This window comes from Epinephelus fuscoguttatus, linkage group LG6, assembly GCF_011397635.1.
Source record: "Epinephelus fuscoguttatus linkage group LG6, E.fuscoguttatus.final_Chr_v1".
NCBI classification, from domain to species: domain Eukaryota; kingdom Metazoa; phylum Chordata; class Actinopteri; order Perciformes; family Serranidae; genus Epinephelus; species Epinephelus fuscoguttatus.
This window is the reverse complement of record NC_064757.1, coordinates 17,544,503-17,561,075: the sequence shown is the minus strand read 5'-3', so window position 1 is coordinate 17,561,075 and position 16,573 is coordinate 17,544,503. Positions and strand designations below refer to the sequence as shown.

The 16,573-nt window shown below is 39.7% G+C and overlaps 1 protein-coding gene and 1 long non-coding RNA gene across 2 annotated transcripts in view; one reads left to right on the top strand and one right to left on the bottom strand.

The window, feature by feature from the left end:
* Positions 1 to 4,179: 4,179 nt before the first annotated feature.
* Positions 4,180 to 16,573, bottom strand: part of LOC125890578 (uncharacterized) — a 23,448-nt gene continuing 11,054 nt past the window's right edge. The window contains exon 3 of the long non-coding RNA XR_007449566.1: positions 4,180 to 4,359. This is a non-coding gene — a long non-coding RNA (uncharacterized LOC125890578). The remainder of the gene's footprint in view (positions 4,360 to 16,573) is intronic.
* The window catches only part of adrb3a (adrenoceptor beta 3a), an 11,672-nt gene continuing 7,843 nt past the window's right edge, over positions 12,745 to 16,573 (top strand). Inside the window, exon 1 of the mRNA XM_049579277.1 lies at positions 12,745 to 14,579. Within this exon, the coding sequence (XP_049435234.1) occupies positions 13,273 to 14,579 (1,307 nt within the window). The 5' untranslated portion in view covers positions 12,745 to 13,272. The remainder of the gene's footprint in view (positions 14,580 to 16,573) is intronic.

Here is a 16,573-nt window from a genome sequence, read left to right as displayed (position 1 = left end):
CAGTCCAGAGGACTCCTCAGTCAGACCTGCTTACAATCAGTCTATAGCTGTAATGTCTCTAATCACAAAAACATTTCATAAATACTTTTTTTTTTAAATTAAGTTAAGCTAATTTTCACAATTAAATAATATTTGTTTTTAACTTGATTACATGTTTAAATTAAATTTATTTAAAATCAATTTCAGTTTTTTAAAAATTCAGTTTCATTTAAAAAAAATTAAACTTATTTAGATAGAATTTGTAAAAAAAAAAATTGACATAATTGATAAACAATAATTTGAATGTACATAATTTCCACATTTATTTGATCTAATTTACATTTAAACTGAATTAATTAAGTTAATTAGACATGCTTGAATTAAGTTAAATTAGATCCAACTTATTAATATAATGTACTACAGAGAAACTGGATAATGAGTTATCCCATGGAAACATATGTATGTACATTTAAGTATTGTTTAAAGATGAAGAAAAACCTACATATTATTAAATTCAATGGTTTGTTGTCACTTCCCAATCTCTACACACGAGACTACATGCTGCCATCTGACACTCATATACGTGGGGTTTCCCCTATGAGAATAATGTTTATATTTAATACATATAGCTTTTGTGTGGATGCATGGACGTGCTTATGTGTGTGTACTTGTAGGATGGAAATAATCGGAGGAATGTAGTACACAGGGGACTGGGTTAGCACAAGTATTAAGGTTAAGAGATGAGGGTTCAGGCTAAGGTTAGAGATTAAGGGATGTCTAAAAGTCAAGATATAATTTTCTTCACTGAACAAGCATGTGTGTGTACTAGTGCAAGTGAGTGCAGCTTGAGATGTAAGTATGTGCTTGTTTCATCTGCTTTATCAGGTAAATCTTCACGTATTTATAGTAAAGAATTTCTGCTTACAAATGCACCGCATCTGCATAAAAAACAGCCTTTTACAATAATTAATCTGAGACCTTTCCCTCTGACCCTTAAAATACAAGAAATGACTTATTCTATAATAAGGCCACTTAATGTGGGTGGTGTGGTGCAAAGCAAGATACAATGACCTGCCTTGAAACACTGTGGCTGGAGGCTCTGTGCTTAAATGTACATGACAAGTCTGTGGAAACATTTGGTTACTGCAGTTTGACTGCTAAGGATGCAGGCCAGTCAAAAGGGGTTCTGTGAGCCCAAATAAGGGCTGTTTATGTCCTTGTTACAAGAAAAAAAGAAGAAAAAAATCTTCAGAGTGATTGACGGACTTCTCCTGTCTTAATTATTATACAGCAGGCCTAATGCAGCTTGAGAAAATGGGTGGTACACCTTGTTTATTAAGCAAGGCCCAACTGCTCACTCATCGGCTGGGATTTGACATTAGTCTGGAAAATGTGTCACCGCTGTGTACTGCAGCATGTCGGCACGTCACTTCAGGTAATGTCTGCACAGTGTCTCGTTTTTCACCGATGTTTAGAATATTAGAGCAGGATGGTGTAAGGTTGTTGTGCAAAATGGCAGCTGTGGAAAGGCACAGGAGTATTTGCTTGAAACAGTTTAGACAAAACGTCTAAACACAAATGTGGTATAAGTAGACAGAAGAGGATCAACGTAACTGGTTTCAATTTTACAAGGTGCCACGACATGAAATCTCTTGTATCTTAAGTTTGTGATCATTTGCAGGATAGGGATGACCGGCCGACAAGATGATTCCTTGAACTACCCATATCTTACCATCTTGAACATGATGTTCATAATGTCGAATCTGTTCAAACCTGCTACAGTTTCACAAACAACTGCTCTGTACTCACTCCACAGCTGTTAATGTACCAAGCTACAAAATGAAAAGTGGTGTTCTGAAGTCTGACAGACTACATCTCAAGACCACCATTACTGTTCTTGTCTCTGTCTGTTAATCCGTTTTTAGGATTATATGATAGTTATTAATATGGGAAAAATCAGGATATTAGCAGCCAGAGTATTGATTCAATGGCAGGTAAACAGGCCATGTGGAGAGGCAGGATGGATTGGCTGAAATACAACCTTGTAATCCATCATCTATCATGTGAAAACAAGTTTATATTAACTTCTTTTTTTAATTATCTGGCTACACTAGATCAGCCCAAAATATTGGGCCTTGCCCCGAGAGGCTGTTGGCTTCAGACCAACAGCTGATGGGTTCTGAGACTGGGATACTTCAAACTGGCCATGAGTGTAAATGGCTGACCATCTATATATATATATATATACATATATATATATATATATATATAAGCCCAGGATCACGCTTCTTCTTGCCTAATATGTGCAAGGATAAGCAGAAGAAGATACACTCATTAATCCCTGAGGAGAAATAAAAAAAATTTCACTCAGTTGTCATACACACACACAGGCCGGAAATGCACACTCATGCACAAATAGCACGTACATGTGCATTAAATGGAGAGATGTTAGAGCAAGGGGGCGGCCATGGACAGGCGCCCCAAGCAGTTGGGGGTTCAGTGCCTTGCTCAAGGGCACCTCGACAGTGCCCAGGAAGCCAACTGGCACCTCTCCAGCTACCGGTCCACACTCCATGCTTGGCTCATATGGGGACGTGAGCCAGTGACCCTCCAGTTCCCAAACCAAGTCCCTATGGACGGAGCTACTGAACTAGCCTTCAGTCTCCTTACTCCCTGTAGAGGATGGATGGGATGTTGATTGGGGACTACTTGTTGGAAATACAAGATACAGTAGGAATATGGCACTGTGGAGTTTTAGCTCATTCCTGGTATTGTATCTTGCATTCATCACACACATGACAATGTGCAGGCAACTATGTGGTTATTACAGAGAAGAAAAGATTCACAATGATGAAAACAATCCATGTTGTAAAAAGCTTTGCAGCAGTTTAATGAGCTATGTCCATGGGCTTTAAAAATACACACAGTATTACCCGCATTTGCTCTGTGTTGTTTTTGTGCCCCTATTTTATTTTCCTACACTCAATTAACCGTCTGTTTTGTCTCACATTCTTCTTTTGACTATCTAGACTGTCACATCTCCAATCTGCAAGACTTCTCATGCGGCTAATTTTTATCTGTTTACCTGACAGAGGATTTCACCTGGTGGATCTCACCTGGAACACCATCAATAATTCAGTGAGATCACAGGTGGTAATGAGCAATTATGGTGATTAATGTCAACTAAACTCCTGCTGGCTGTAGAGGGCCAACATGCTGCTGACACTAGCAGTAGTCACTGATCCGCTGGGGATCAGATAAGAGCTGAACCAGAGCTCTTCTTTCTATGTCTGTGTGTCTCTGTCTCCGGCGCCAGCACCCTGCACTCCTGCCTTCCTCTCTGTGACACTGATGCAGAGGAAGATCAGGAGCAAAGCACTTCTTTTTTTATTAAGATATAAAGCCAGTGTCAAACTCTGGCTCTAATTTATTGTTTGCCTTTAAGCAGTAATGGCAGACCTTGTGGCTGTATGGATTTTTAATAGCATGCTGTAATGGCCATCGCCAACAGTCTCGCAGATTTACAACCTGGTAGCGACCTGCTCCTGCTGACCGAGAGGTCAGGAGTTTGATGTGAGTATCACGAGCAGCACAACAAAGTAGGCCCCATTTATTTGTGTTTCAGTGTTTACCAAATGGAAACACCAGCATGATATCATTTAGACTGTGCTTTGCTTTCAAAACTAGCCAGACAACATACTCCAATCCACCGACCTGCTGCCTGTAGCATGTCCTGTTTTGCACATAAGGTAACTTTTGGTTATTATGCAGCAGCCTGTACGAATATTCCCAAAAAAACATAAGCAAAGTGTCCTATATGTCAAAGAATGAACATTTAATTAACAGGCTGCCTAAAGGAGAGACGTTACGTTGGAGGATTTCACTTAGTAGACATAACTTGAATGACATCTCTGAGGGCATAAAGACATCAACCTCATCCACATACACATGTATGATAATGACATCAGTGGTTCAGTATTCCCTGTACACAACCCCCAGAAAAGACTATGCTAAATTTCTGCATGTGGTTCCACTCAGAACATAATGAGCGCGATTTACCCACAACATGATAGTTACGGAAGGCTGAGCAACCCTCCTCTCACCTCAACACATGATCTCATGCTATATATCTGCTGGCCGGGGAAACACTTTTGGGCTTTAACCCCCACAGGATGCACACATGAGGAAGAAATGTTCGCTGGTCAAATTTAATTTCCCTCACGTAAATCACAATACATATTATGCATATTATTACATTACAAATTTTCTACAAGAGCCGTCATTAGTGTTTTGGGATGTGAAGTTTTGTTTTTGCATTTGTAGCCACTCCGTTCTCCTCCTTCAGGTCTTGTTTGGCTTCTCTGGCTAATGTTGAGTTTCCTGTGCAAAAGAAGAAAAGCAAACAAACAAACTTACAGGCGGCATCCATGAACATCTGATGTACAGAAAAGTCACGACAATCCAAACTGCGGTGAAAGTGTGTGTGACAACTAAAATTCTTAACTCTGGATTGAATCAGGATTTTGATGACAGTCCTTTAACATGTAGGATCATGAACACAAAACAAATTAAACTAGTGCTTTCTTTGAAGCCTGGCCTCGTTTGTATTGCATGTTTACACTCATACCACTGGCTTCTGTTTTACTTCTGTTTGACAGGATGAAGACATTAAACTTCCCTCTTGTCTCTGGCAAAGCAATGGTCGGCACTTCAGCAGAACCAAACAACATCTTGCGGAGCCACTCAATTGAAATCTACATCTTGTGTTTAACAAATGGCCCACTATCAGTCCTGCTGAATATGAACGAACTCTGGCTTTCTCCATTGGCAATGAGTGCGAGACTGACTGTGTGTGGACTTTTCCAAGCATGGGAGTGTTGGCACTGGCCAGATGGATAGCGCTGTGAATTGAAATGTAAGCTTCTAAAGTCCAGATGGCTGCCACGGACCATGCCCTCCCTATATGCTGTTATTCTTGACAGAGAAATACCAGAAGTTTTTCGCCTATGAGCTGATTGGGACATATCGTCTTTGAGGTTTCCATGGAGAGGAGGGAAACATTCCCAGGGTACAATATATGCTGGGAGCAAGCATGTCATGAACAGGCTTTCTAAAGCCTTATGACTGCTGTGATGATTTACAGCCTGCCATCATGAACTGTTCTGCACACTGTAAATTGGGTTTTCTTCCCCAAAGGAAATATGCAGCTGCTGCCCAGAGCGAAAACACAATTCACACAAAGTAGGGAACAGGTAGTGATGCTGCGAACATTTTATTATTAATCTGAAGGATCTGCATGATTAAACACAGGATGATGCTGCTGTTTCATAGATGAGACACCACACATTTGACCTTAATTGGTAAATTACATAAATAAAAATGCAAAAAGCCTACCGCCACTGTGACTCAACTCTCCTGATCTGTAGTAATCCCCTCTACATTCAAGGTCAGTAAGCATGGTTTCATCAACAGAGCTGTTTCAATTTAAGACTGAGCTCCTATCCATTGAAAACCTTATCAGTGAACTTACGGAACGACTGGAAATGATGTATTCCCGCTTGGCTGTCGTGGGGCCTGCTGGCTCCTCTGATAACACACCTATGGATTTTGCACTGCTGGGAACTGTGGACTGGCTGGTTGGCCATGCTGAAAGAAGGGAGGTGGGTCCCTTCCCCACTGTTTGACCCAGTGGAAGCAAAAGATGCTCTTCCACCAAAAAACTGCATTGGACCACGCCCAAAGCTTATGCATAATCCGACTGTTTTGGCAGCAACGTTCAGGCCTCTTACCCAGCCTCAACCCCCTTGACCAGGGCTGTGACCTCTTAGCAACCATCACCTGCAACATACTCTGTCAGTAAGCCCACACACAACCCCACGCCACCTCGGGCGAATATCAATGATGGTAATTGTTGAGATTCAGTTGTTAGGTTCATAGAAATTCTTAAGGGCATCACACATTGTTTCTCCAGGTCAAAGGTGCTGGATGTTATCAAACACATCCCTGCCCTTATTGACCTGCATCCTTCTGCTCACAGTCATTGTCCACATTGGAATGAACGACATCAATTTATTAAAACAACCCATTAAAATACAACAGGATTTTAAATCATTATACTCGACCACTGAGGGTTTGGAAAAATTCTGTGTCGTGTCTGGGCTCATTCCCACGCTGAATGAAGGGTTGTAAGAACTTCAGCCACCTCTACAGCCTGCATCACTGGTTGATGAACTTCTACAATGCTGGTGCAGGTTTCATCAGTCATTTCGATGCTCTCTGGACCAGAACTGACTTGTACCAAAGCTATGGACTTAAGCTGAACACAAAAGGCACTTGGCTGTTGATTTCAAATTTTCCTCACAGCTTGCTAATAGCAGGACTTGACTAATGCAAAAACCAGCTGGACCCTCCTGAATTTAGATCACCTGTTCAAACTGACCTGTTACATTTAGACATTTTTTCTTAATATTTTACTTTGCATCCCTACAGAAACACAGAACGACCTCAAACTCGGTGACTTTGAAACCTGCTCCTATAAATCCCTCTGATGCACACCCTGGTGGCTGTGATAGTAAGACTAACTTTGGGTTTCTTAATGCAAGGTCCCTCCCAAACAAATCTTTTAACTGTCATGACATCATCACAGGACAGAGGACAAAAGACAGTTTTTAAGGCGCAGCTCAACCCTTGCGAACCAATGACATCATCAGTTCAAATAATATTGACTTATTTAACTGAAACCTGGCTGAGTGAAGGTGGCTGTTCGCTTGATTGAATCCACACCACCTCACTTTCAGGTTTTTTTATTTTTTTAAACAAAGCTATATCCTCAGAGAGAAGAGGGAGGATGGAAGTAATCAACAGGAACTCTTTTCACTAATCCACCATCTCCTTTGGTGTCTACATTTTAAACCACTTAGTTTTATCATCAGAGGAAATATTCAATTGCTTTGCATTGCAATCTATAGACCTCCAAGGTCCAATGCAATTTTAACCCAGAGCTTCTAAATGTCTCTTATTGTGGTGATTTTAATATTTATGTCCCCTCAGCTTCTCTCTCTCCTGACTTCATTCATCTGATTGACTCTTTTTTTGTTTCACATAGTCAGTTAAAGGGTCTACACACTCAAAAGGACACACTCTTGTTATTTCGTTTAATATTTGTTTGGATTCCCTAGAGGTAACAGATACTGTGTATGTGATCACCAAACCACAACTTTTAATGTGTCAATTATGCAACCACCTCAGACAGTGAACTGTGACTCTGTGGTTTTTAATTCAAATTCGGCAGCTCAGATTACTCATTTGTTTCTCACATCCAGTCTTCATACTTACACCCCAGCTACTCACACTGATATCATTAACTCCGATGACTTAGTAACAACAACACTTAGTAACAACTGCACCTCAATTCTCAGTTATATTGTTTCTCTTAAACTTAAGAAATGCAAACCAAATGTATATTTATAGCTTATTGAGCACAATCACACACTAAGAAGAAAGTGGAGATCTGATAAAGAATTGTCATCTCTTGACAGTCTTAAAAAATCAAATGCATGCCTATCAAGTTGCTCACATTCTAAACTTTAATGTAGCCCCACTAGATGTGGAGAGTTTCTTACTTATTTTAACAATAAGTTCACAGATATCAGAGCTTTCATACAACCAGCTTACTAAGGCTATCCCTCCTATATCCTAAAAGTCACCAATTTTTCCTATTTTGAGCCCATCTCTTTTACCGATCTGAAAGACATAGTAAGGGACATGAAGTCAACAACATGTGCTCTGAATATAAACCCAACACATCTTTAAAAGGTCATTGATACGGTGCACCTCCATTGTTTCTATTAAAAATACCTCATTAGTCACGGGAAACTTTCCGTCCAGTTTTAAACATGCTGTCATACAATCCCTCTTTAAAAAATCTAAACTTGACCCTGCTGATCCAGCCAACTATAAGCCTGTCTCTATATGGCCAATCTTATCAAAGGTTATAGAAAAAATGTTTATTTTTGTGAATGATAATAATTTTTTAATAAATTCCAATAAGACAGCTCTCCTTAAAATGAATAATGATCCTTTTTTAAATGCAAACTTGAGCTCTGTTCTATTTCAGTTCTTCTTGATATCATTGTAGCCTTTGATGCAATAGATCATGAAATTCTTATAAGACTTCTTGTTAATTTGGTCGATATCTCAGGTACTGCCGTTAACTGGTTTAAATCTTATCTGTATAATAGAATTCTCTCAGTAACGCTTGCCAGCTCAAATCACATTAAGGGAGTGCCACAAGGTCCTATTCTGGGTCCAGTCCTCTTTGCATTTTACATGCTTCCATTGGTCACATAAAAGCCGAAACATATAATTTCTTACCACTGTTATGCAGATGACACACAGTTATATATACCATCATTCTTATGACCCAAAAAGCCTTATTCCCCTGCATAAGTGCCTAATGAAATCAAAAAGAGTGGATGCATTAAAACTACCTGCACCCAACAATAACACAACAAAGGCTTTACTAATCTGTCCACACTGCACAATTGAAGTGCACAGACCCCAGCTCGGTTTCTGTGTGTGCCACACACTCCGCCAGGAATGTAGAAGTCATATTTGACTCCAAACTTACTTTTGAAAAGTAGATCAAGACACTTGCTTAAGCCTGTTTTATACAATTAAGAACCAACTCCAAAATAAAATCTTTTCTTTCCTTCAGTGATACTGAGAAGGTCATACATGCTTGATTACTGCAACTTCTTTTATTCCTGCCTCTATTGGAAGCAACTTTTGAGGCTACAACTGCTTCAGAGCTCTGCTGCCAGGCTTCACACCTGTCCTAGCATCATTGCACTGGCTTCCTCTACATTTTACAATCAGTTTTAAAATTGTATTACTTACTTTTAAAGCACGACTTGGTCTGGCCCCAGAGTACATTACAGGTCTCTCAACACCAGCCTGAAAGTGGTCTAAGATCATCTCGTCAGATACTTCTTGCTGTTCCCAGGTCCAACTTTGTAGATAGAGCGATCATGCTTTTGCTGTCAGCGCTCCTAAATTCTGGAATGCTCTTCCTGTAGCGATACGATCATCTACATCTGTAACCACTTTAAAAAACATTTAAAAACTTATTTTTTTAGGATGGCATTTTTAGAAGGTCCTCATTTTATGTGTCTATATATGTTTATGTGTGTAATGAAGCATGTGTACAGAGCATATGAGAGCACACTGTGTATTTATGCACCTGTTTGTGAATGCATGTATATATTTATATACATTTATGTATATAGATTTGTTTTTATTACCTTGTTTTACCACTTTATTATCTAACTAATATGCTGTTCTTAATATGTTCTGTGTTAATATTAGCTTATTGTTTTTTACTTTTGCTTCATTTACCTGCTTTTATCATCTTGTGAAGCACTTGTCTTGTGAAAACTGTAATATAAATAAATGTATTAAATCCCTGCATGCAAAGTACACTAATATTACGGTCACAGGGCCCTGTCTGCAATGGTGAGAGAGCTGTCACAGATGATTCCACTATCAACAACTCTTCTTGTGCCAGCTGCCGTGCTTGACTACACTAGGACCAGGTCCAGCTCGCCCAATGGCACCTTCTCACGCAAGACAAATGAGCATCTATCAAGCTGTCAACTCTACAGCAGTGACCTTCATCTACAGAAATGCAGTCAGATGGGGCCCCAAGTTTAAAAAGGCGCCAGTGTTTTGCTTTTGCCCGCTTTTCCCTTTTGTGAATGCACTCACAATTCCACAACTTCCTGTCAGATGAGTGACAAAGTAACCCAGGCTAAAATAAAAATCCATTTAAATCTAAATGGGACCAAAAGATAAGGAAGACATGCGATGGCAAAGAAAAGCATGCTGCACCGCAATCTGATTAAACATCTATTAGTTTCTCCATTTGTTTAAACACTGACATTTATTGGCTACAAATAGGTACAGATGCAGACAGCTTTCTACCCATTGTAGACATAAAAACTCATGTTCAGTGATATAAAGAAACAAATGTGTCTGTCATGAAACAATGTGTCTGTCATGATACATTAATTAACCCAAATATGATGTGATATCTAAAGTACAAATTGCAAACAAAATATAACTATGTTCAGCCAGCAGCTGGTTATCTTAGCTTGGCATCAAGATTGAGCTAGCTTTGCTCTGTCCTTGGGCAACACCGCACCTACCAACACCTACCAAATTCACAAATTAAAACACAATATCTTGTTTAGCAGTTAGCCGGATGCTCAAAACCATCGGTGTAGCAAACCAACAAAATGTGCTGGCAGAATTTGTGAAAATTTACAAGTTGTGAACACAACATTGACCTATCACCTTTCAACTTTAAATAAGGAACTTGTTAGCAAACAGTTGCTTATTTACACATCCTGCAGTTACGGAGCAACATTCAACAACATTCATTTGGAGTCGTGTTAGCTTTGTCTTACATTCCCTATTTTATAGTTTTCATTTTTTGTCTCCTGAGAGAAGTATCCATCTCCTTAGTTGATAAATGTCACAGATTTATAATAATATCTAGATACTGGATGCCAAGATGGCGCCTATTCATTCAAATGGAGTTGCTCGCCTAGTGCATATGCCAAAAAAGTTTCTAGCTTTCTGGCTTATACCGCAGTAGTGTATAAGTGTTTCCCCCATTGGCTCCGCCTGCAAGTTCCCATTCGGCTCACAGACTTTAAATTGTGATGACGTGACAAGATTTTTAAAACGCTTTTCTCAGTTTGAATAAAGTTTACAAATATACAACCTCCATGGATCAAAAATTCATAGTAGAAAGAGTCATAACTGACCTTGCTTGCGGTTGTAATGTCAACAGTTTTACAACCCTGTCTTTAATAATGGTGGCCTATGAGGAAAATGTTTTTGTGCTGCAAGGGATGCTTTCACTGCAACACTGCAAGTGGCCGCTGGGAAATATTGACTGCACAGCTGAGCAGTGTTACTGGGGGCCTGCTAAATGCTCATCGGCTAGTTGTTTGTGACTGTCAGCCATGTGGTGCCATAGATTATGAAGCTGGACGACATGACAGCATCCCAAAAGTGAAGCCAAAATGTCTCAGTTGCCCCCTGGTGGCTGGCTGCAGACATACGCCAAATTCAAAAAAATGAAAGTACACATCAAATTCATTTTTTCCAAAGATGGTTTGTGTCGTTTTAGGTCATTCTCATTTCCCTATTGTATGTTCAAGGGTTCATTTGTCTGATAAGTTTGGTTTTAATTAGTTATTTGATGCTATAAAAAGTGGGTCTGACGTCATGATTAACAATGAGTATGCTCGCGAATGGGTCAAATGGGTGTACAGTCGGGATCTCAATAGTGTGGACTCTGGCTCCAAATGATGTCACCAGTTCAAGGTGGCAGTCGCTGTATTCGGGATATTGAGAAGGTAGTGTACTGTGGGTTTTACAAGCTTTTTTGTCAAAAACTGCTCTCAGTGACGTGATGAGAACTGTGAGAGTGAACCAATATATTTATGTTGTGTGCAGCTAAACAGTGAGCTGAAACTCACTATAGAGCTCCACAAAACAATGTTGAGATGCAGATTTGGATGATAATTCTTGGTAGGTTCATCAATATGAGCAGCCTTTCTTACATTGTCTTTATTGTGTCAGTTAATACGTTTATTAATATAAAAGTCATTGGACTATTCGGGGTGAAAATCATCATGAAAGGTATGTGCCACAGAGAGGTATGAAAAGTATCCCCTTGTGTATCTTCTTATTAAGCAGAAACAAAAGTAGAAATGCTTTTATTCCCAAGGTGGGAATAAACACAGAGCAATCACAGCTGCAGTTGTACAGCTGATCGGACCAAAGAAGGAACTGCTCGGTGACAAGAGAGCTCAGCACCACAGCGCAGCGCTGGATATCTGAAGTGAATCGCATGAAAGGCATTTGCCTGATTGTTCGTCTTCAGTGCACCGGCTTGAGTAACAGCGAGATAGCCATCTATTATTTTCTTTTACAGCTTTGAGTCAAAGGGAGGGCACTTATTTCCTGTTCTCTACAGTTGGGGTTGCCTCGTGCCTTGTGGTCTGCAAAGTTGACCACAAACTGCATTGCAAATAAACTTTTAGAGACCTTTAAAGTTGGTGTATTAAAGTGAAGATAATGAGCTATAATCGCCTTAAAACACATACTTGCACAAATAGTAGAAATATTTTTATGTTTACTGCAAAGCCGGTGCATAACTGATTGACAAAACATATTGTTGAGTCATGGAAGTGTGTACTTGACATAACCCAGCATCATTTGACAATCAGAGCAGAAGCCAGCAGTGGAAAAGCCTGTCATATTGTTGACACAGTCAGGTGACAGATACAGTTAATGGGTTAACAAGCTTAGTGCAGCTGCTACGTTCAACACAGCATCAGTGATATTGAAGAATAAAGAGCTGATGGTCATCACTTACTTTTAAACTTACATGGTGTCTTACAAAGATCATTTTACGCACACATTACACACGTTACACGCTCTGACACAGGATTAGGTCTTTGTCTATAGTTATATACGTGTATCATTGTGTGTGTGCGTCTATTAGGGTAGTGATCCCTGTATGGCTTCAGCGCACATGCACACTTTTCAACTCCTCCCCTCTGCCTTCAGCCAGGGTGTGATTAGAGCCAATACAATCTTGGGCAACCTGCACACACACAGAGAGAGAGAGAGAGAGAGAGAGAGAGAGAGAGAGAGAGAGAGAGAGGGAGAGAGAGAGCAAAAGAAAGAGTGGGCAGCCACTCTGGTGCACTCTGGTGGTTCTTGCAACAGCGTCACTGTTGCTTGATCTTCAACAGTCCAACTGTGGCATTGTGGCTCATGCAAGATTCGGCGGAAAACACTGCAAACTAGTCTAATCCCAGCGGACATATTTAAATGGACACAGCCAGATTTTCTTCTCAAGAACTTTTTTTCACTTTATGTTCATGTTTCCTGGATTTATGAAAGTGCTGCAACTCCGTGAATTAATATTGTTTCAGCTTTGTGGACAGTTTGGATACATCTTTTTGGAGAACATGCTGTCGTTGCCCACACCAGAATAACTTCCACAAACAAGCACGTCTCTGGAAACATGGAAAGCCACCACTGCGTTTTGAACACAAACAAGACTCCCCAGGTGTAAAATGTAAGCAGTAACTGCACAGTAAAGAGTAGTTTTAATTTATTGAGTAGATTTATGATGCTTGTAAGAAGTGCAGACTTTTCAGTTTTGTTAACGTTGACGTGAAAAGAAAAACTTTCAGCTTACTGTGAATAATGGATGGCAACCTGAGCACCACAGCATCCTCTGTGATCAACAGGACTGAGCCCTATCATGCAGCAGTGGGACCCTGGATCCTCATTATACTGGTCAACATCATACTGATCATAGTGTTGGGAAACCTGCTGGTCATCATCGCTATAGCTCGAACGTCACAGCTGCAGATGACCACAAACATTTTCATTATGTCCCTGGCGTGCGCAGACCTCATCATGGGGGTCTTCGTGGTGCCTCTGGGGGCCACTATTGTGGTGACTGGTAACTGGCAGCTCAGTGAAATGTTCTGTGAGTTCTGGACTTCTGTGGATGTCCTGTGTGTGACAGCGAGCATTGAGACGCTCTGCGTCATAGCAGTGGATCGGTATATAGCCATTACCAGGCCCCTCAGATACAAGGTGGTACTCAATAAGTGGCGTGCCAGGGTAATAGTTTGTTTAGTATGGGTTGTGTCCGCTTTAATTTCCTTTGTACCAATCATGAAAGGGTATTGGCGTGATAATGAAGATAAAGCTGCGAAGCTTTGTTACGAGACCCGTACATGCTGTGATTTTGTGACCAACAGGGCCTTCGCTATTATATCTTCTATAGTTTCTTTTTACATTCCACTGCTCATAATGATATTTGTGTATGTAAAAGTCTTTCTAATAGCCAAAAGGCAGGTTCAGCTCATAGATAAGAATCGCCTGCGATTCCAGAACGAGTTTCCAACAACGCAGATGCAAGTTGGAGTCCACATCAACAATATCCTGCCGACGGCGTGTGCAGGCTCCAGCGGCGTGACACGGAGAAAGAGCGCCAAGCGGAGGCCTTCCCGGCTGATGCTCGTCAAAGAGCACAAGGCCCTCAAGACTTTGGGGTTCATCATGGGGACCTTCACTGTGTGCTGGCTGCCATTCTTTGTGGCCAACATCATCAGTGCATTTGAAAGAGACATTCTTCCAGAGTGGGTCTTCCGACTGTTAAACTGGCTGGGTTACATTAACTCCGGTCTCAATCCTATCATCTACTGCAGGAGTCCAGAGTTTCGCACTGCGTTCAAGAGCCTGCTTGGCTGTCCATGGATTTCCACCCTGCGGCTTAATGCTTTCTATAAAGAGTTGCGGACTCGCTGCTCCTGCTTTCTATGGCAGGCTGAGTCGGGCACTGCCGGCTCTTTCCAAAAGTCTTCAACCAGAGGGAAAGAGCGTAACGAGAGTGTGGGCAGCACTCAGGGAAGCAGCAAAAGTGAGGAGGCTTCCTTTGGTCCTCTGCAGTCCAACGGAAACACGCAGTTCAGTGGCATATCAGAACCAGAAACCAAATTGTAAGTTCCTTGATCTTATGTTATTCTACCCACACAGTCATTTTTAAAGTATCATGAATGTTTGAAAAATGTCCACTTTCTATAAACACATAAATAGGATACTTCCACCTCCTCAAGTACAAACAGTGAAACCCTAATGGCAGTGAAAATAAATAATTATGGCAGCGAATGTTGGACATCAGGCACCACCACAATATAAAATAATCTACAGCAATGTCACACTCAGTGTTTTAACTTTTCATTTCTTAATTAATAAGACAATTTAATAAAATACATTTTATAGTACTACACTTTCCTTTTGTTTCTCATTAATAGTGCTAACCCTTACATCATGTGAGCAGGTCATTCGTGGAATCAATGTCATGGAGAATCAAACAATTTCCATTACTTCCATGACATGATGAGCAAAGCATCGCACAATGACAATAACAAAAACACTGGTGTTCTCATGTGCTCGTTTTAGTTTGACAAACAATAGCTGCCTACAAAATAATAAAAACAAAAAAGGTCTAGAAAATGATAACTTTTGTCATGCATGACTTATGCAGAGTGTGCAACAATTTTTAGGGAATATAAAGTTTCAAATATATTTTAAACAAGTTTATTTCTATTTCTATTTCTATTTTTGTTTATATGTTTTGCCTTTTTAAAGGTTTAAAGGTTCACCTCTACATATTTACATCTCTTCTTGGTATTGTGTATGTTGCACAAAGACTGTGGATTACATTTTTGACATTTTGAGTTTATTTAAACGCCCGTTGTGCATTTTTTAAAAGTATAAATCCTTATTTGGACATGTTCAAAACATCAGCGTGTTACTATGTGGTCATAGAATAGATTGGGCTGAACAGTGCAGAAATAATAAATAACTTCTAAAGCATTGGTGGCTGTTTGGGGTGTTATGCTATAACAAAAGTAAAAGTGATGCCTTACATTTAGATTTCCCTGCCTAGTTCAATAAACACTTGAGGGCTTTACCTGTATCAGTTACTGCACTGTGTTACTCGCAATCAATCTTCGACTCCATCTGATGTCAGTGTTGTAAAAATATCACTGGTACTTTGAGGTGGGTTTTTGTTTTTAGCACACTAGCTAGTAACAATCAGGAATATCATTAATTAATTTGTATTTTATAGAAATGTTCATACTGTAATTTATTTATTATTCCATTGGCTGAAAATCAGTCCCATAGTGACAAAGATAACTGTGAAGTGACTCTGCAGAACCACAAAGCCATTTGATGTTTGAGGACATTTCCAAATATTAGTGTGGCTTTCTGCCTGTCAGAGGGCCTCAGTGTGCCCTGCCCAACACCCCCTGCAGCAGATAAATCTTTATCACATATGCACAAGACTTCCCCCATAACTGGAGAGGCTGTTTACAAGACTGACAGCCAATGAGAACACTCATGCTAACATGGGTTCAATGGGGTTGGTGGATTACTCCACTACAAGTTGACAGCGGGCCTTCAACAGATTACAGGAAGATATGTCGTAATAATAAGGAGTTGTGCCATAGCTATAAATATCCTAGAAGGTTTTAAACAAAGTTTTTTTTTAACTATTAAGTAAAGGCTGATTATCTATGCTGTAATAATTGTGCCATTTACATATATTTTACAGTATTTGCTGTATTATTTAATTTTATGATCTGAATTTGAATTTAGTAAAAACAATTAATACATTTCAATATTTTTTTAAGAAGATATTATCAGAAATTCAAAAATTCTACAAAAGTTTACATTTAGTTCCAGAAAAACTTTTTTTATTCCAGCAGTACAGTTTTAAAAGCCAGACAAGAAAAAACAATATATTACTTAATGCAGTGTGATTGTTCAAAATGTAATAACTAATAACTAATCACTGGGTTTGATTGATGTCGCTAATGATTCATAATTTAAGGCTTTTATTACTGTTTTATTGTAACACACTGAGACTGCATCTCCTATATATGAATTGCCATTACTATACCATGTACACTTAAAAGTGTTTAAA